The 21,210-nt window shown below is 45.1% G+C and overlaps 3 protein-coding genes across 7 annotated transcripts in view; all 3 read right to left on the bottom strand.

Annotated features, from left to right (window-relative positions):
• The window catches only part of LOC127587820 (uncharacterized), a 270,103-nt gene extending 265,519 nt beyond the window's left edge, over positions 1 to 4,584 (bottom strand). Inside the window, exon 1 of the mRNA XM_052046290.1 lies at positions 1,928 to 4,584. Within this exon, the coding sequence (XP_051902250.1) occupies positions 3,410 to 4,309 (900 nt within the window). The 5' untranslated portion in view covers positions 4,310 to 4,584 and the 3' untranslated portion in view covers positions 1,928 to 3,409. The remainder of the gene's footprint in view (positions 1 to 1,927) is intronic.
• The window catches only part of ntm (neurotrimin), a 126,112-nt gene that overhangs the window by 39,918 nt on the left and 64,984 nt on the right, over positions 1 to 21,210 (bottom strand). For all 5 annotated transcript variants that reach the window (XM_052046285.1, XM_052046281.1, XM_052046282.1 and 2 more), the window contains 2 exons: positions 17,971 to 18,096; positions 1,662 to 1,790 (listed from right to left, as the gene is read on the bottom strand). In XM_052046285.1, coding sequence (XP_051902245.1) covers positions 1,662 to 1,790; positions 17,971 to 18,096 — 255 coding nt within the window. The remainder of the gene's footprint in view (positions 1 to 1,661; positions 1,791 to 17,970; positions 18,097 to 21,210) is intronic.
• The window catches only part of LOC127587812 (uncharacterized), a 14,244-nt gene continuing 1,355 nt past the window's right edge, over positions 8,322 to 21,210 (bottom strand). Inside the window, exons 1-2 of the mRNA XM_052046279.1 lie at positions 20,731 to 21,210; positions 8,322 to 10,521 (exon numbers count right to left, since the gene is read on the bottom strand). The exon at positions 20,731 to 21,210 is cut by the window's right edge and continues 1,355 nt beyond it. Of these exons, the coding sequence (XP_051902239.1) occupies positions 8,561 to 9,688 (1,128 nt within the window). The 5' untranslated portion in view covers positions 9,689 to 10,521; positions 20,731 to 21,210 and the 3' untranslated portion in view covers positions 8,322 to 8,560. The remainder of the gene's footprint in view (positions 10,522 to 20,730) is intronic.

Genomic DNA, 21,210 nt, shown 5'->3' with positions numbered 1-21,210 from the left:
GAATTAAAGTATTTCATTTCCAATTCTGTTTATTTCAATTTAATTTTGTATAAATTTTTTTTATTGTTATGAACAGTGGGAAAAAAAGGTGAGACTGAGAAATTGAATTAATTGACTTGTGGATCAATTAATCAATCAATCAAGGAGGAGACTGTGCTCGGTGGTGGCGCCTTCTCGGCAGCATTGGTACACCAGCACTGTTTTTGACTGGGAGGAATGTCGGTGCCATTTGACTGTCGTTGCTGGACAGTCCCGGGGAGCTTGTGTCTTGTGCCTGTAATTGGCAGTATTTTTCACAGCCCTGCTTAGTTCAGCAGAGAGATCGTGCTGTTGAACGGTCTGCGGCTGGATGGATGTAAGTCTTGAGGAGCCGATGATGAGAAGAAAGGAGCGTTAGCACGGAGCGCCGATGCGAATTTGGAACTGGGAGTCGCGGCTTGGAGTTTGAAGCTGATTACGTGGGACAGGAGAAGTGAACTAATCTCTTTTCGTCAATGGACGCTACAGCTTCGTGTTTGCTTTCAAAACTTAGCTTGTAGCAGTCGTGTGCACATTTTCAGCATGGTGTCTCTGATTCACTGGTGAAAGAACACTTTGATCCTCTCCTCTTTCATCTATAACTGCTTCAGACAACAAAGTGTATGCAGAAAAGTGGTGAAGATTGCACGACTGTCTGTGTCCTATGTGTTGTGTTATTTTTGTTATTTTTACTTCAAAATGGCGCCGCAAGAGTGGTTGCCTTTCCAGCAGCTCCTATATTTTGTTGTTCTACTTCTTCCTTTCATAACTTTGCTGCTGTGAATTGGGAATTTCTCCATTGCGAGACTCATAAAGGTTTTCTTATGTTTTTCTTATCTTGCGACTGCTTCATTGAAGTGATTGTGTCACTCAAATTGATTGGAATTTCGTGGCGACTTACTTGATTTTATTTTTCCACAGTAAAAGTCGACTGGAAAGTGGAAGGGTTAGACCAGGGGTCCCCAACCTTTTTTGCCTCACGGACCAGTTTAATGTCAGACAATGTTTTCAGGGACCGGCCTTTAAAGGCCAGATAAATAAAACAAAATAATATGATATGACTGGCATGAAAACTGTGGTATTTTCGAAACATAATAATAAACACGAATCATGACACGAGGAACGTCCTATCTGGCCCCAACACTCTCTGGTCGCTATGGTAATGTTTACACGTGCCTTCAAAGTAAGATACACCGCAAATACAAAGTGCATGAAAAATACGACTCTCCAACGCCGCATATTATGCAGACTGGACTTGGTGCGTGGGAATCTCCCATTGTGATCAATTGGTATTTTAAGTAGGACTCCTAACACTGTCCATTAAATGGAGCCTTCTTTTTCTTGAAAGTCGTAGGCTCATCCTCCTGGCTGGGCCTTTCCCCCTTCCCAAAGAAACTTTCCAAAGACCTTTGTTTTTCACTCATTTTGCTAGCTACTGAGTTATATTATAGTGGTAACCTATCACGTGACTGAGAAGCGCTCCTTCATCTGCGTGACTTCTCGTAAAATGTTATGTTTAAAACAGTTCTTAAGTGTGATCCTAAATCAAACAGCAGATGGCAATAACATTTAACAAAGGGCAGCAAAATCCTGTATTTCGGAGATATGAATCAGCATTTGACTGAATTGAACAGAGGACTCACAGTTGACGGTGATGTCGATAGTTTGGGTATCTGCGTCGATGTTGTTGACAGCTGTGCATTCGTAGGTTCCTGCTCTGTTTCTGGTGATAGATGGGATTTCCAGGTACTCATCATCTGTTGCCAGGTCCCCTACGCACCAGAAGTGTGAGAGAAGGGACAATTGTTCAAAAGTGTGACAAGAAAACAGCTACTGCTCCAGTTATCAATTTTAGTGTCTGTGCTAAGGGTGTGGAAAATAATCGATATTAATCGATACATCGATGCACACGTGCGCGATGCGAGTGCATCGGCTCATTCACTGGGTACGACGCTATTGACGGGTGAAATCGAGATTCATCACGATGCATTGGTGGGTATCAGTAAAATCCGACTCAAGCGCCGTTTTATTCATGTTAAACGTCACCTATCTGTCCTTTCCTAGGCGCATTGAATGCACCATCATTATTTTGTGTTGAATACGGACGGAAGCCGCGAGTCACATACAGTCCAGTACACAACTAGCGAAACACTATGTAAGTTCGCGCAAGCAGCAGCGAGGAAACTACTATATTTAATGCTTCCGCAACATTCAGATCTTATGTTTGGAAATACTACGGCTTCGAAAAGAAAGACGGAAAGATTGATAAAAGCTCCGTAATTTGCAAAGAATGTCGCACTACGAAGCGATACAATGGCAGCACCACAAATATGCAGACCACTTAAAACGATGGCACCACATCACCGACAAGTTTCCCCCCGCCTCCCCGTCCAGTTCCTCATTCGACACCGGAGAAACTCTTGGCAAACCAGGTCAGGATCAGAAAAAATCGCCTCTTATTTTGTGGGTCCCCTTGCAGCTCACTGTGACCGCGCAAGGAAAAACTATATATGGATGACTCTTTTGGACATTTCATTTTGACACTCAGTGAGAGTGGTCTGTGTACGCTACAATTGTAAGATCCATTCATTTCAAGATCCTCCTCTTTGTTTTCAAATCTCTGAATAATCTCGCCCCACCGTACCTCTCTGAGCTCATCCGCCCCTACACACCTGCCCGGCGCCTCAGGTCTGTGGACCAGTCTTTGTTAGAAGTACCAAGAACTAAACTGAGGCTCAGAGGGGATCGAGCCTTTTCTGTTGCTGGTCCCTCTCTCTGGAATGACCTCCCACTGAACATTCGGCAAGCCTCCTCGCTGCCCATCTTTAAAGCCCTCCTCAAAACTCACTTGTATTCTTTGGCGTTCGACTCAGCATGACTTAGATTTGTTCTTGATTTTACTGCTTGGTGCTTTCTACCGCCTTTATTACCGATGTAAGTTGAGGGGTTCGCAGGTTTTGAATGGATTGCTCTACGTTTGGAATGGGCAAAAGGAGAGGACGACTTTGTTTGAACACAGCTCTTTTTCTCTTTATTTTTTTCTCTGCTCAACCGCTCCCCGCTAACGCTCTAACCAACACTCCCCCTTCCAGTAACGACCCGCCTTCCTGTTTTTCTTCTCCAATCACATGTAAGCAACCTAAGAATATTTCAGGACGTATTAAACAGAGTATAATTAAGGTAACTAACATAAAAGAATATAATGCATGAATATAAAATGATAATAATTAACAATTTAACAAAAGCTTACATTCTTCCCTCTCCCACCAGAGAAATGTCCTCATTTCTACTTTGAACACGTAACATAGAAGCCAGGTTACAACAAACTAACATTGCACAAGGAGGGGGGGGGGGGGGATGTGTAAAACAAAAACCCATCAGAAACATACAATCACATCAGAACAAAGTCTTTGAAACGCGAAGGAAGTTTAACTTGGCGGTGGCCTGGGCGTGAAGAGGAACCGGTGTTTGAACCCAGTGCTGCAGGCAGAACGGTAGGCCTCTGGTCCACAGATGAGGGAACAGGTAAGTCTGTATCAGTCGGCCGAGGCCTTTCCAATGGGGCCAGACAAGGTGATAAAGGGCCAGGCAGGCATCTCTTCCGGGTCACTGAAGACCTGGAGGGCTGGAAAGGTAGAGCACCTGATAACGCTGATAGGGCCAGGGGTGGATGAGGTGTGTGACCCACAGGTGCTGATGAAGTACCCAAAGGTACGGTCTTTACATCAGGGTAATAAGGACGCAATCGGTTGTAGTGGACTGTTTGGACTTTATCAGGTGGATCCAAAAGATACTTGATCTTGTACGTCACGCCAGATTCCTCTTCCGTCGATCCAAGACACTCCAGAACCACAAAAGGTCCCCTCCAGTGTGGAGACAGCTTTTGATGTGAAGTTGTAGGGTCACTCAACCACACATAATCCCCTCGGGTGTAAGGAGTGTGATGGACAAGTCGGTCATAGTGATGTTTCTGTCGCACGTGAGCTTGATCGCTGTTCACAGTAGCAGACCTGAAGGCAGATTGTAGCTTTCGGGTCAGTTGTACTGCATAGTCAGCTGAAGTGCCAGGCGTGGAGTTTGGAAAGGGCACATCAGGAGGGAACAGGGCATTAACAGGCATCCGTGCCTCTCGACCATGGGTCAGGAAAAAGGGGGTGTATCCCGTAGAGGAGTGAGGGCTGGTGTTATAGGCCAAGGCCACCTGATTGAGGCAGTCGTCCCACTCTCCAGACTGCTGGAGAAGAGTCTTAGCTAATTGGTCGATGAGTGTCCGGTTAAATCGTTCCACCATACCGTCACATTGTGGATGATATGGGCTGGTCCTTGTCTTCTTCACTCCGAGTAGACAACAAAGATGTTTGACTAGGTCCGACTCGAACTGCCGTCCTTGGTCCGTGTGAAGACTCTCCGGGATTCCATGCTCTCTGATGAAGTTCTCAAAAATGCATCTGGCCACAGTTGTTGACCTTTGATCTGGAATGGCGTAGAGGTTGACATATTTAGAAAAATAATCTTGAACTACCAACACATACCGGTTGCCATGGCTGGTGACTGGTAATTCCAAGATGTCAGCTGCCACTTTCTGGAATGGTGAGGTTGCTGTCAATGTCTTCATGGGTGCTCTCTGATGTGGGACAGGATTGCGTCGAGCATCACACGGCACACACTTCTTGCACCACTGATAAATATCCCGAGACATGAATGGCCAGTAGCACAATACCTGAGCACGTTGCAGAACCTTCTCCGCTGACAAATGGCCTGCCACCAGACTACCATGGAGCAGCTTGAAGACGTCTTCCTGCAACTCTTGAGGTATGATAACCTGATAGACTGCTGACTTGGATGTTCGGTTATGAACCTTCCTACAGAGCAGCTCGTTGTGAAAGGTGAGCCTTCCGTATTCACGCCAGAGCGACTTCTCTGCAGCGGGTCTGTTTTTCATCTTCCAGAGTGGGGGTTTGTAGCCTTTGGTCTTCCATCTGATGACCTCCGCCAGGATCGGGTCCTGCTGTTGCTTCTCCTGCAGCTCCAATCCACTGGTGGAAAGCTGGAAAGTCGATGAGGGGCATCCTTCGGACTGGTTTGGGACCGGCTGATGGGGTATTGGTTCTGGTTCCGGCTGAAGATCGGCGGTGCACACATAGCTGGGTTTTGTGACGACATGAAAAGGTAGCGGGACGACAGAAGGGTTTCCAGTGGTAGCAGGCGGACTTGTTACCTCTGGCCGCCTCGATAATGAGTCTGCATTCTGATGCCGATATCCTTCTCTGTCGATCACAGTCCACTCAAATGGATCTAATTCCAGGGCCCAACGTGCACGCCGACCAGTCCTGTCGCTGTCGATGGGGATTCTTCTCAGGCCCAAGAGGGGTTTGTGATCTGTAATGATGACAAAAGGTTCCTTGTAGAGATAATGCCGAAAATGTCTGACAGACCAGACGATCGCCCACAGCTCTCTGTCATATGTCGACCATTTCCTCTCTGCCTTGGTGAGGACATGGCTGGCATAGGCAACGACCACTTCCCTCTCCTCACGCTTCTGAGCTAACACTGCCCCAATGGCAGAGCAGGAGGCATCTGTGTATAGTTGAAACGGCTGGGCAAAGTTTGGGAAGGCCATTACAGGAGGACGTGACAGAGCTTGTTTCAAATAAGCGAATGCTTCTTCACAAGCTAGTGTCCACAGGAAGGGTGTATTCTTCTCTGTCAGTCCATGCAACGGTACTGCATGATGTGCAAAATTCTTAATGAACTTTCTGTAATAGGAACAAAGTCCGAGAAAGGCTCTCACTTCAGTTGGAGTGTGAGGAGTGGGCCAATCTTTCACACTTTGTCCGTTCTTGGGGTCCGGCTTTACACCGTCCTTTGAGATGATGTGCCCAAGGAAGAGTACATTGTCCTTGGCAAGGTAGCATTTGGCAGGGTTTAACTTCAAGCCGCTACACTGGAATCTGCAGAAGACTTCCTCCAAGTGCTGGAGATGTTCTTCAAAGGATTGGCTAAAGATCAAGACATCATCCAAATAGACTAGGCATGTCTGCCATGGGAGGCCACGGAGAACCATCTCCATCAGCCTTTGAAACGTCGCTGGGGCATTGGTCAATCCCATTGGCATCACTTTGAAGTGATAGAGTCCACTCCCTGTCGTGAAAGCGGTCTTCTCGCGATCCTCCTCTTTCATTTCCACCTGCCAGTATCCGTGCTGGAGGTCCATGGTGGAAAACCAAGCGGAACCTGAGAGCGCATCCAAGGCATCGTCCACTCTTGGCAGAGGATGTGAATCTTTGATGGTTACAGCGTTAAGTTTTCTATAATCTAAACAGAAACGCCAAGATCCATTCTTCTTGCTGACCAGAACGACAGGCGCAGCCCAAGGACTGTAGCTCTCTTCGATGACGTCTGCTTTCAGAAGCTTGTCGACTTGGAGCTGGATTTCCTGTCGCTGGTCTGGTGTCACCCGGTACGCTCTCTGCTTGATTGGTGATGCATCACCTGTGCGAATGCGATGCTTGATGATACCTGTTCTACCTTGGTCGTCTTGGTGTTTGCTGAACACGACGGAGTACTTGGACAGTAAGGCTTTCAGTGACTGAGCTTGGGTTGGAGTCAGACAGGTTTCATCCATCTCAACAGGAGGAGCAGTCATGTCAGAAACATGCGAAGCAGCACAGCGTGACTCTTCTACAGCTACAGTGTCAATAGATGAGATGGAATGAAACTCACCAAGGTGTTGACCGACATGCAGCTCGATGTTTTCTTCGGTCGTGTTTAGAACACGAACAACAGTCATTCCATTCTGTACTTCGCTGAGAGTATGGGCCACGACAACTTCAGACGAAGGGTTGGGTATTAGGACTCCAACATAGTCGGTTGGTACTGGAGATGCGGCCGTCGCACCCGCAACACATGCGGTGATGATGGTTTCACTCCGAGCAGGAATACAGGCACGTGACATCACGGAGACGTTGCAGCAGGCAGCTACTTCGTGGTTCTTAGGGAGTAGAGGGAGATTCATGTCCCAGAGTATCAGTTGGCCTTTGCTGACATCTAGCAGGGCATGGTGCTGATTTAGGAAGTCCCATCCTAAGATCACAGAATGATGAGCTCCTCTGATGACCTGAAAGTCGTGCTGCAATAGTTCCCTTCCTAAGCGGATGCCTAATGACAAAATCCCCAATGTGTCCAAGCATTGACCATTGACAGAGCGAGCCAAAGTGAAGGATGTCTTCATTGGGCGCTTCTTCAGTGCTGGATGTGATACTCTGAAACCCTCACTGATGATAGAAATTGTGGACCCAGTGTCAAGGAGAGCAGCTACTTCAATGCCTTCCACAATGGAAAGGATGTTGGGGGACACAGTTTCAGAGTGAATATACTTCTTATTGTCTTGATTGTCAGTTTCCAGGTTGTCGGCAGGGGGCGCTAATTCACAAGCTGAGGTCTGCCCCTCAACATCAGCTATTGGGCGTTTCCCTGTTGCGTTGATCGGGAAGTGCCGGATGGCACTCGCCTATCAGGAGACTGGAAGTGAACACTGCGTCTGGTTGATAGGTCTCCTTCCCTCTCCCTCCGAGACGGCGAGCTGTAGTGTTTCCTGTATGGCCGATCGGACTTGGACTGGTAGTCACCGCAGTCACCGCAGTCACCTTGCGATGTACTATCCGCAGAATCATTGCGCCTGGCATCCCCCTGAGAGTCCCAGTTGCATCTGCCTGGGGAATGCCGTTGCTGGCGTTCATGCACAGAGGGGCCCCAGTCAGGTCCGCGTGGAGAATGGTGGCGATGCCGTACACCAGGCGTGTCCAAAGTCCGGCCCGCGGTCGAATTTCATCCGGCCCTCGGCCCCTGTCATAAAATCAGTGCCGTCTGGCACGCAGGTTGGGCGCAATGGAACACGTGTTGCATTGACTGAGGTCTCGTAGACTGGTGAGTGATGTTTCATAGAGTACTGCTTCCCTCTAGTGGCTAAATATAGTAATAGCATTCACTAAATGAGTAATAGCATTTAGACACTAGAGGGCATCACTCACGAGTTAATAAGACATCACTCCGTGTTTATATTGACTGATATGTCATATTTCAAATGATCCTTGCAGTTGTGGATATGTGTATTGCTTGTTCATTTCCCTGTTGTTCGAGTCAACGGTTTTGTGACTATTGAAAAGTCATGGTGATACATTTTATGTTTCAAATCAATCAATTTGCACTCAGGATACTTCTGTTTAAGAAAAAGTCAAGTGAATAAGCAGTTGTATGTGATATACCTGTTTCAAATGAACCAAAAGAAATTCTTATTCATTCATTCATTCATCTTCCGAGCCGCTTGATCCTCACTAGGGTCGCGGGCGGTGCTGGAGGCTATCCCAGCTGTCTTCGGGCATTAGGCGGGGGACACCCTGAATCGGTTGCCAGCCAATCGCAAAGAAATTCTTAAGATTGTTGAAATTAAAATAAAATGGAAATGTGAAACAGACTGGCTTACTAAAATTTGTTGAACAATATTGTTGTTCAATGTAAAGAATGTCAGCCAAGGTCGGCCATTTTACCACATAAAATCTGGCCCCCTTGGCAAAAAGTTTGGACACCCCTGCCGTACACCATCAGAGATCCAGTCATGTCTGCTGCGCCGGAACTCAGGAGAGTCTGGACGGTGTCTGCGATAGAACTCCGGACTTCGACCGTAGCCCCTGTCAGGTGAGTAGCAGTTTCTGGACTGGAGTGGACCACCATGGCCGGATAGAGAACGGCGGTGTGCACCACCGAGGGGATCACCAGACGCAGAAGATCGATTGGCCCAGTGGTCAAAGCGCTGGCCGCGGTAGGTGTCCCTCTCCTGCAGCTGGTGGACGTCACTCTGCAGGCCACTCACTTTAACTGTCAGTCGTTCCATTGCTTCTAGAAGCTTAATAGAAGCAGTATCAGAACATGTCACTGACACCTGGCCCATAGTCCGCATAGGTGGGTATGAAGCATGAAGGTTCAGTGCCGCACGTGCTCTCTCACAGCGGCCAGCAACAACGAGGGCCTCGTCAAGGTCACCCGCTCCCATCTCGTGGATCTTTGCTTGCAGGGCAGGATCCAATCCAGCCACGAAGCGGCGAAACTTCTCCCCTTCCTGTGCTACGCGGCCGTAGTCAGGGAAGGCCTCCATAACGAGGCGGGTGACGTCAGCACTGTACACTTCCAAGCTCTCACCAGGCTTGCGGGGGCGGGCATTTATATGGGTTTGGAAAAATGGCAGGGACAGGCTAGGACCAAAAACATCCTGGAGCCTCTTCTTGACAGCCTTATAGTCCTCCTTGACTGCGGGGGAAAGGCTATCCCAGTACAGAAATGCAGCCTCAGCTAATTTTGTCGGTAAAACTGAAGCCAGTACAGATGACATTTCAGCGGCTGGTCGGTTATACATGGCTTGCATCGACACCTCAAAACGCCGAGACCAGCTAGTAAAAGACACGGTCCCATCACCTTTAAAAGCTGGTGGTAAATCAATGTTGAGGCGGCCCAGCTGAGTAATATTTGCAGCAGCCATAGAAGCAGCAGTGGAATGAGCCACTTCAGGGGGTTGACTAACGGAAGCCTCAGTATCGTACATAGCGAGCTCAAAACTATGACTAATGATGGAAACAATGGCCAAGAAGAAGGTAGGAAAAAAAAATCCAAATTGCATGAAGCCTCAAAATCTCATCCAAATTAGCGATAAGCAGCAGCCATTCGGTAGAGCGCAAAATCCATGTGGCTAGCAGTATGACAATTAGCACGAAAAAATCGTAGCATAAAAAGAGTCAAGGAGCCATACAAAACATACCAACACCGCTGCCACCAATGTAAGTTGAGGGGTTCGCAGGTTTTGAATGGATTGCTCTACGTTTGGAATGGGCAAAAGGAGAGGACGACTTCATTTGAACACAGCTCTTTTTCTCTTTATTTTTTTCTCTGCTCAACCGCTCCCCGCTAACGCTCTAACCAACACTCCCCCTTCCGGTTACGACCCGCCTTCCTGTTTTTCTTCTCCAATCACATGTAAGCAACCTAAGAATATTTCAGGACGTATTAAACAGAGTATAATTAAGGTAACTAACATAAAAGAATATAATGCATGAATATAAAATGATAATAATTAACAATTTAACAAAAGCTTACACCGATTCGTCTTACTGTTTATTGTGTATGTTAAATCGTTCCATGTACAGCACTTTGTATGCACCGATGGCTGCTTGAAAGTGCTCTATAAATACTGTTGACTTGACTTGACTTGAATACACACAGCAGCTTTGAGGCTGTGACTGCCACATTGTTTCAATTGTATTCTTTTTTCTGTCCTATGGAGATGGATATTTCATACAAGACACTCAGTGAGTAGTCTGTTTGTGTTTACACTACAGCAACAGCTGTGAGTCTCAGGTGCCAAATTGTTTACATTTTCTTTGCACAAAACCCAATTGTGAAAGGGCTTAAATAAGTTGTTTTACACGTTCTACTGTTTATAAGGAATAAAGTGGTCTACTTTTTGCAATACCATACTGAATTCCATCTTTTTTTAAACTTTTTTTCTTTGCGTATTCGCATCATGCTTAATTGCACAATATCGCAACAAATTGCATTGTATCGTATCGGATCGCATTGATTTGAACTAAATGTGTATCGCGTCGTATCACATCGTGAAGGCGGTGAAACGTATCGCATCATGTCGCCAAAAAATTCCATGTATTGTTTAAGTATCGCATCGCTGGTAGTGCATCGAGATGTGTATCGAATCGTCCTCAGTGCTGAGATTCACATCCCTAGTCTGTGCCCTTTCATATCCTCTGGGGAAGTAACAGCTGCAATAAAAGCTTTGGACGACACCTTGCCAAAAGAAATTAGGTAATCTTTTAGTCATAGCACGTTCACTAAAAAGAACATTTCTATCAGGTCGTTAAAATAAGAATATGAAAATCATCTTGAACTGAATCCTCATTTGTATCTCTTGTCCCAGCATTAAAAAAAAAGTTCTCTCCAAAACAAATCAATTTAAATGCTTTGCGAAGCAGATGTATGTTGTTTGTGTTCGCTGCTCTGGCACATGCGGTACAGTATTGGGACTCTTAAGCGTCCAGTCCGCGCAAACTGAAGGCAGTGGTAAAATCACAGATATATGTGTCTCTTTTTTTTTGGAATTGATAGACTTTATTGTCAAATGTACTGTATGTGAAACATACAGCTCAGATGAAATTTCTTCCCCATTCCATCGATCTTTTTTTTAAAATTTATGATCAATGGAAGAAACCCCAACGTCTCGCCATAAGAGTGTTTTCATTGGTGATGGGTCCAGCGACACCGATGCGTTGACGCATGTGTCGGACTCACAGAGCAATCCACGTGTCGGTGCGTGTGCTGCTTCATGAAATCACGTGATCAACACGTGAACTGCGTTGGCGCAGCCTGGACTGCGTTGACACAGTCCAGGCGGAGTCGACTCAATCCAGGGAGCGTCGATGCAGCAAAGGCCCGCCACACAGTGTTTATAAGGAAGTGCATCTGGCGACACGACGCCGCCTGCCAAAACAAGCCAGACCTCACCCTCGGTCGAGTAAAAATATATATTTGGTCAAAACGGAAAACACACAGATTATCAGAAAAGCATGTCCGTCTGACTTCGAGAGTCGTGTCGACTGTCATATAATAGGCTATTATTTTATGAGAAGTGCTTTATGAATGTTTATACTGTACATCATACTTCAGTTTGTTTGTTTGTTTATTGAACATAAAACATATACAGTAATAATTTGACAGAAAATAAGGTAGATAAAAAAGTAAAAAGAAAGAAATCAGTCTTCATTCAACACAGTTATTATGTTCAAGGGAGCAGGATGAAGTAAAAAAACTTATCTAGTCCTACCCCGTTATGTTTTTATATCTACTAAATCATTTTTAAATCAATCAGAAAAGAAAAAAGTTGATTGAGAGGTCCCACCTATAAGGGGGAGTTCCAGGAAGTGAATGCGAATGAGCACACCGCATGTTTGCTGACTCTGCCACGTTGTTATTAAAAGTCACATAAAACGTAAACCTTGTCTGCTGACCATCATTACATCGGCTAGGCTAGCTTAGTTGTTGTCGGAGTTCAAAACTTCTTTAATATGTGGCGTGAGTTGCGTCGGCGCCGTGAGTACATGCTCGTGCTCACGCGCTAACAGCAGAGAGCAGCGGACAATCGACTGCTGAGACGCGCTTCACTCGAGGGACGTTGCTACAGTACGTGCATATTATGGAGCAGCTGCCGGACAAACGCAAATTGTCCGCCGTGTAGAAGAGCCATTTTGATCTCCTTTTGGAGAATAAGGTATTTATTAAAATCGCCTTGTCTCACGAAGTGCCTCTCGAATTTTTGAAATGTCTTATTCCATTGTGTGTTTGGTCTCCACAAGAAACACAACAGACTGAAATTTAAAACACTGGAGCATCTTATTTTTCTAAATAAGAATTTGTGAAGACAAAGCCCACAGGCATCCTCATTCACATGGTTTTCACATTATTGAAACATGTTGAATGATACAATATGAATGCATGGATGTGAATGATATTGTCAAGGATCAAGGTCATCTTTATTGTCAAATATGCTTTATGTATGACATGCAGCATAGATGAAATTTCTTTTTGTCAATCCTCAGCGCAAATATGCATGCAAACATGCGCTGCATTAAACACACACAGCTAAGAAAGGATAGCAGCTATACAGTATAAAACAGTATAGATGATATAAAAAAATATAAACCGCATAAACAACATAAACAATGGCACTTGTGGTCTAAAGTGAGGTAGTGCATTGTATACACTTCATCATCAAATCAGTTATTTCAGTCTGTCAAGTGGGTTGGCTGCAGAGATTCTGAAGGTCCAGCAGGTGGCAGTGGTCAGCGACACAGTATCAGCGCAGCATCAACACAGTGCGTCAGTGTGTCGACATGCCTCATGAGGCCTCATTGACCTAGCTTTTCAAAATAAAAGTGTGGGCAGGAAATTAGTTGATGATGATAAATAGTATTTATCATCATCAACTCATTTCCTGCCCACACCTTTATTTTGAAGAGCTAGTTTCTGTGACAGATTTGTTGTACCACAGCTTGACTATACCTCGGTAGCTCCATTGATCTCACCTGTTTCGTGCTCTGTATAACCAGCTCTACCAGAAAGTTCTCCGCAATGCCAGATTGTCAATTGCATTTTGCAGTAATCTGCAGCTCCCGCCTCTGCCTGTTAAGTCCTTCTTGCCTCATTGTTGAAGTTGGAAATTTTATCTGTCTTTGGGAGCATGAGGTACAGAATCCACTGTCTGTCAGGGATTCCTCTCTTCAATTTGTGTCCAATAAAAGTTGTTTGAACTTCTCTGGTGTGACCTTTGTTGTGCATTTGCGTTCCTAATAGTTTCAGACAAAACAAGCTGGCCGGTGTTTCTTGGCTGGGATCAATCATTGGCTCAGTCACCCAGCATAAATCTGATTACAAGGAGCTGGCTATTGGCATGCGTGAGATGTCTCATCAAATAAATCAACTGATGCAACGGCCATCTGTTTGGTCTTATTCCCCACCAAATGAGCTGCCTGTTGCACGAAATACTCAGATCGAGGCTCGCATTGCTTCGCTCGAACGTTATTCAGGGGAGCTAGGTCAATGTCAGGCGTTTCTGATGCAATGCTTTCTATTTGGAACTACAGCCCTCATTGCAGCATAGCGCTCGTGTGGCCTTTTGTCATTTCATTGTCTTCTGGCGTAGGTTCTCTTTGTGAACTGTGGAGTGGGAGCAGACTTCTAAATCCTTCCAGTCCTTTTCTGATCCCATCTCCTTTGACTCAGAAGCATCTCACGGTTTGAACACAATTAACCAAGGTAACAGATCTGTTGGTATTCATACATTGACTTCCGCACACTTGCGTCTGCCAGTGCTTGAGCTGAATGATCCTGAAGTTAATGTTTTACAGTGGCTCAACCAACAGCTTTCAAGATGAGTTGGCCTCTTAAGACATTCCAATGGGTTTGGAAGACCTGATCGTGCTCATCACATGCATTGGCCAATGAATTTTCAATGCATGCTCATCACATGCATTGAAAATGCTTCTCCATCTCACGAACCAGCATACGCCTCTTTACAGAAGATCGGCAGTGACGTTTTCAAGATAATCTCTGTTTGCAATGTGACATGTGGGCATGTGGTCAGAAAATGTACTTTATAGAGACAGAGTACGAGGGTGCTGCAGAGCCGTTTCCAATTGGAACCTTTAACGTCCAGATCTCCATGTCAGGTACAACTATTTTTGGAAAATACCGTATTTTCACGACTATTCGACGCATCGTACTAATGGCCGCAGTCTCAATAATGCGTGACATTTCTGTATTTTACACATACACAGGACGCATCGTACGAATGGCCGCAGTTTTACAGTGGTAAAACATACGCCAGCTTAAACATACGGCATGCATGCGCGCACTCTAACACGTTAGTTTGAAGCATACGGTAGCATGCCAAGACGTACAGAGAAGATAAAAACACATTTTTAAAAAGGCAACGAAAGCAGAACTGAGTTTGGGTGTATTTTATTTAGCCATCGTACAATGTTCTCACGTTTTTCGATCAATCATCACCCAGAAATCCATCAAAGTCCTCATCCTCTGTATCAGAAGCAGAGGACTGCACATCTCAGTTGTCATTGAACGCATCACATGGTAGTGTGAGTTGCTACGCATTGCCGAGCGGAAAGAAGGAGTAGCAACAGCAAAGTCAACATTTCTCTCGTGTGAAGCTTTCCCACATTTGAAAGTAAAGAACAGAGCGAAACATGGTGGCAGCGCGTGTGTGTGTAGAAAGAATAGAACAATTGTGCAAGTACCGTAATCCATCAAAAACGCCGCGTTCCCTCTCGTTGTTGCGTATTGTGGCGTAACTCGCCAAGCGCTGCCTCTCACTCTTTGTAAAGTTGTGTTTGCCACCGATCATCCATTGTTCCCATGCCGTTTGCAACTTTACTTTGAACGCCCGGTTGATGCCGATGTCCAGCGGTTGGAGTTCTTTAGTCAAGCCTCCGGGAATAACGGCAAGCTCAGAGTTCATTTGCTTGACTTGTTTTTTTCACCGCTGCTGTGAGATGGGCACGCATGCCAAAAGCATAACCGATGGCTTGAAGTTTGAACTGAGCTTCGTAGGCGTGTCTTTTTGTCGAATTTATTTTCAGGGGTTCTTAGAAACCAAAACCGGAGTTGTTTTGCAACAATGCACATTGCCACACTCTATACAAGTGTTGGTACTGGCTTGAGGCGTCCACTTACACGCCCACCCTTCACCTTTGGCGGACTAGCTTGCCTGTCCTCTCTCTCTCCCTCTCCATACATGTATATATACACGCCCACCCTTCCCTGATTGGCCGAATTCTCTCCCGCATGCCTGGCCACAGTTACTTCCGCCTTTTCTCTGTATAAACAGCGTGTCGGCTGTGAGTCAGATTTTGGAACTCGGCGCATATAAAGGACGCTCCGCACCATAAGGCGTCCTGTCCATTTTGGAGAAAATTTAAGACTTTTAATGGCGCCTTATAGTCGTGAAAATACGGTAGCAACCGCACACTGTGGCCGGACTTCCTGACTCAGGTGCAACTGCGCAACGATTTGATGAGGGACTTGCTCATCAAATGTTCATTCCATTGGAACCTTCAGAACACTTAGAAACCGTAGGAATACTCAACCATTTGCTTTATCGTATTAAAAAACAAATCTGTTCAAAGGTTAACTTTAGGAAATCACATTCAGATTACCGTATTTTCACGACTATTCGACGCACCGTACGGTTGGGCGCAGTCTCATTAATGGGTGCCATTTCTGTATTTTACACATTGACAAACCGCACTGTATTAATGGGCGCAGTTTTACAGTCGTAAAACATACGCCAGCTTAAACATACGGCATGCATGCATGCGCGCACGCTAACACGTTAGCTTGAAGCATACGGTAGCATGCCAAGACATACGGATACACGCTAAAACACGTTTTTAAAAAGGCAACGAAAGCAGAACTGAGTTCGGGTGTATTTTATTTAGCCATCGTACAATGTTCTCACGTTTTTCGATCAATCATCACCCAGAAATCCATCAAAGTCCTCACCCTCTGTATCAGAAGCAGAGGACTGCACATTCCAGTTGTCATTGAACGCATTACATGCTAAATTGTGAGTTGCTACGCATTGCCGAGCGGAAAGAAAGAGCAGCAACAGCAAAGTCAACATTTCTCTCGTGTGAAGCTTTCCTACATTTGAAAGTAAAGAACAGAGCGAAACATGGTGGCAGCGCGTGTGTGTGTAGAAAGAATTGAACACTTGTGCAAGTACCGTAATCCATCAAAAACGCTGCGTTCCCTCTCGTTGTCAGAGTCACTCTCATTGCCATGTCGCTCCACAGAAATGATGCCGGCTTTGCCAAAAACTCGAACAACAGTGCAAGCAGACACGTTCGTCCAAACAGCCACAATCCATTTGCAAATTGCGGCGTAACTCGCCCAGCGCTGCCTCTCACTCTTTGTAAAGTTGTGTTTGCCATAGATCATCCATTGTTCCCATGCTGTTCGCAACTTTACTTTGAACGCCCGGTTGATGCCGATGTCCAGCGGTTGGAGTTCTTTAGTCAAGCCTCCGGGAATAACGGCAAGCTCAGAGTTCATTTGCTTGACTTGGTTTTTCACCGGTGCTGTGAGATGGGCACGCATGCCAAAAGCATAACCAATGGCATGAAGTTTGAACTGAGCGTCGTAGGCGTGTCCCTTTGTCGAATTCATTTTCGGGGGTTCTTAGAAACCAAAACCAAAATTGTTTTGCAACATTGCACATTGCCACACTCTATACAGGTGTTGGTACCTTTAGCGTCCACTTACACGCCCACCCTTCACCCATTGGCGGACTGCTCCCCAGCATGCCTGTCCACACTCACGTCTGCCTTCTCTCTCTCTCTCTCTCTCTCTCTCTCTCTCTCTCCCTCTCCATATATGAATATATACACGCCCACCCTTCCCTGATTGGCCGACTTCTTTCCCGCATGGCTGGCCACAGTCACTTCCGCCTTTTCTATATATATATATATTTCTATACAAACAGCGTGTCGGCTGTCAGTCAGATTTCGGAACTCAGCGCATACAAAAGACACTCCGCATCATAAGGCGTCCTGTCCATTTTGGAGAAAATTTAAGACTATTAATGGCGCCTTATAGTCGTGAAAATAGGGTAGTTGTCCGGTCTCCCAAGCAGCCTTTTATTTTGGGTTGCACTTAGCTTGAGAAGCACAAACCTGACATTGATTGGGTTAATGGTATAATAAGGGGACCAAGTTCATTTTGGCACGTCATGTGAGACGTCCATGTGCATCATTTTATCCATTCCAAAAAACAAAAACAAATACTGAAAATTTAAATAATAAAACACAGTTTAATGCCAAATCTCCACAATTTGGTACTGCAGTTTTATTTTCCATGTATTTAAAAAGAAATCTCTGAATTAATTTTACCATGTTTTTAATGTGGCTTTCTTCTCTTTTTCTCACTAAGAACCAGAATAAATGGCATTGACAAAGTTGAATAAAAATTATTTTGGTTCATACTCCTTCCTCCAAACAGATTGTGCGCCATAAAATGTAGCACTCTCTGCATTCTAGCTATTTACTTCCACCCAATTATGCAAATATAATTAGGCCAATTAGGATAGGACTGGGTAATTTTCTGACACACAATTATGTTGTAATAATAATCCGGAAGAAGGTAATGGACACCAATGAACTGCTCATACCAAAGAAGGTCAAAAACGGAGTTATCAGCAGAAGGGCAAGTGGGAAAGCAGTTGCTCAAAAGGAAGGTGACAGAAATGCACATCAGAAGTGGGGAAACTGCGGGGGTGTGGGGGGCATGGGAACAGCATTGAACCATAAAATCTGTGCCATTTACCTGAAGATGTGATGAGTTTCCAGCTAATAGAAGGCTCTGGTTTACCCTGGGCTTGGCACAGCACCGAGACGTTGGAACCTTCATTAACCACAATATCTCTCTCGAGATTGATGATTTTTGGTGGTACTGTGAAAAAAAAAAAATACTTACGTTTAATGAAGCATTTTATGGGTTGAAATGTTTAACCTAGCAAATATAAGATTTAAACCAGTGGTCCTCAACTAGAAAGGCTGTAGATCCACTTTTTTTTTATAGGACCAAGACTTTACAAACTAAAAAGAGTGCTATTAAATGTGTTAAAAAGAAAGTATTCACTTGTTGTAAATGTGTAAACTTCATTAATGAAACACACATTCATTGGGGGAGAATACGGCTTTGATGCTCATTCTGTTTTTTATGCATTTTTTCCACTTTTAAATTACAGTGATCCCTCGCTATTTCGTGGTTCGTTTATCGCGGCATCAGTGCATTGCGGATTTTTTCAAACATATTCACAAAAAATAAAAATAAAAATTAAAGTCCGCAAAAAGTCTGCAAACGGTCCGCGAGAAGCAGCGAAAGTCAGCAAAACAACAGTGAGTCACATAGAGCAACATATACTGTACTACATGTGGGGTGAGATGGGGGGGCTGAGAAGATGAAAAGCCACGTGTTACTCTTTGATCTTTAATCAGTGTCTAAAGGGCTGTTCACACGGCAAGATTTGGTCCGGTGCTGCACCGGGGCTGCCCCAGTAGAGCGTTCACACGTGCAAATTAGCTCCGGCGTAGCCCCGGAAAAGAGCTTATACCGGACCAAATTTGACCCACCTCAGGGAGGTGGGTCAAATATTTGGTCCACAGCAAATGCTCGTTTGCGAAGCAGCACCGGTGTAAATTTGCACGTGTGAACGCAACTGGGTTAAATTAGCTCCTGAGCAAATGCTTGTGAAGAGTACGTATGGCGAGAATGCGTTGCTTTCGTGCTCTGTCGGACTTCCGTAATGTGTTGAGTCATAACGACACAAGACTTGGCTAGTAACATCTTTCCTTTTGTAGGAGACTGGACTGTCTCGGAGTTGTTTGTTCCTTTGTTGTTTGTTCACAACCCCCCGCCCCCCATAGAATTTATTTTGTGATTTCCTCTCTTGATTTTCTGTTTGGCGCATTAGTGTTTGCTTTTCTGAGTGTCATTGAAGTCATCGTTCATTTACGTTTTCTTGGGCGGTCACTCTCGAGCAGAAGGCACGGAAACCGAGAAGGAGAAGGACGTGCCGGTCCAGTAGTCGCTTGAGTTGTGTATATACAGTACGTTTTAAAAAGAACCAACACGACAGCTCGTTTGTTTTCTGTCGTTTTGCTCCGCTGCAGAAACTGCCGTGTGAACTCAACTGGGGCAGCCCCGACAATGTACCGGGGCTGCCCCGCTCAGCGGCTTTGTACGTGTGAACGCTCCACACAATTTGCTGCGGTGCAAAATGTCCCGCAACAAAATATCTCGGTGCAGCACCGGACCAAATGTGTGCCGTGTGAACGGCCCTTAAGTGTTGTTTACGACGCGCGCGAGCGTGTGTGGGTGTGTTCGTGTGTTAGTGCACTTTGCTCAAGCGCAAAGGCCCACATGTGGCACGTGTGTGCACTAAGGGTGTGGAAAATAATCGATACATCGATGCGCACGTGCGCGATCCGAGTGCATCGGCTCATTCACTGGGTACGACTCGATTGACGGGTGAAATCGCGATTCATCACGATGCATTGATGGGTATCGGTAAAATCCGATTCAAGCGCCGTTTTATTCATGTTAAACGTCACATATCTGCCCTTTCCTAGGCGCAATGAATGCACCATCATTGCTTTGTGTTTTGTGTTGAATACGGACGGTAGCCGTGCGTCACATACAGTCCAGTACACAACTAGCAAAACATTATGGAAGTTAGCGCACGCAGCAGCAAGGAAACTACTATATTTAATGCAGCCGCAACATTCAAATCTTATGTTTGGAAATACTACGGCTTCGAAAAGAAAGACGGAAAGCTTGATAAAACCTCCGTAATTTGCAAGGAATGTCGCACTAAGAAGCCATACAATGGCAGCACCACAAATATGCAGACCCACTTAAACCGATGGCACCAGATCACCGACAAGTTTCCCTCCCGCTTCCCCGCCCAGTTCCTCGTTGGACACCGGAGAAACTCTTGGTAAACCAGGTCAGGATCAGAAAAAAATTGCCTCTTATTTTGGGAGTCCCCTTGCAACTCACTGTGACCGCGCAATGGCTATAACTAAGGCCACTGCTTATTTCATATGCAAAGACGTCCAGCCTTAGCGTGGTGGACAACGAGGGTTTCAGACAGCTCGTGCACGTTTTGGAACCCAGGTATAAAATACCAGACAGGTCTGTGTTCACTTACAAACATATTCCCGATGTGTACAACAAAGTGAGAAGTGAGATTACTGTGTCGCTGAACAGTGCGCAAAGAGTTGCACTTACAGTGGATGGGTGGACATCTTGCGCTATAGATTCATATACATACAGTATATATATTATTATTATATTTCATAATATACACATTGTTTCAATTGTATTCTTTTTTCTGTCCTATGGAGATGGATATTTCATACAAGACGCTCAGTGAGAATAGTCTGTTTGTGTTTACACTATAGCAACAGCTGTGAGTCTCAGGTGCCAAATTGTTTACATTTTCTTTGCACAAAACCCAATTGTGAAAGGGCTTAAATAAGTTGTTTTACAAGTTCTACTCTTTATAAGGAATAAAGTGACATCCTTTTTGTAATACCATACTGAATTCCATCTTTTTAAAAGCTTTTTTTCTTTGCTTATTTGCATCATGTTTAATTGCACAATATCGCAACAAATTGCATTGTATCGTATCGGATCGCATTGATTTGAACTTAATGTGTATCGAATCGTATCGCATCGTGACGACGGTGAAACGTATCACATCGTATCGCCAGAAAATTCCATGTATCGTTTAAGTATCGCATCGCTGGCAGTGGATCGTGATGTGTATCGAATCGTCCTCAGTGCTGAGATTCACATCCCTAGTGTGCACGCGAGCAAGTGAGTGTATGTGTGTGGCTGAGAGAAAGAGAGAGAGAGGGGAGGTCTATAAGAACAAAAGCAGGTCTCTTCCATCCTTAATTGTCGAAACCAGTGGTCCTCAACTAGAAAGGCTGTGGGTCCACTTTTTTTTTTTTTTTAATAAGACCAAGGTCCGGTCCCATGCATGGCGGTCATGAG

The sequence above is a fragment of the Hippocampus zosterae genome, chromosome 16, assembly GCF_025434085.1.
Source record: "Hippocampus zosterae strain Florida chromosome 16, ASM2543408v3, whole genome shotgun sequence".
Classification (NCBI taxonomy): domain Eukaryota; kingdom Metazoa; phylum Chordata; class Actinopteri; order Syngnathiformes; family Syngnathidae; genus Hippocampus; species Hippocampus zosterae.
The sequence above is the reverse complement of the archived record's forward strand: the minus strand, read 5'-3'. Positions and strand labels throughout refer to the sequence as shown.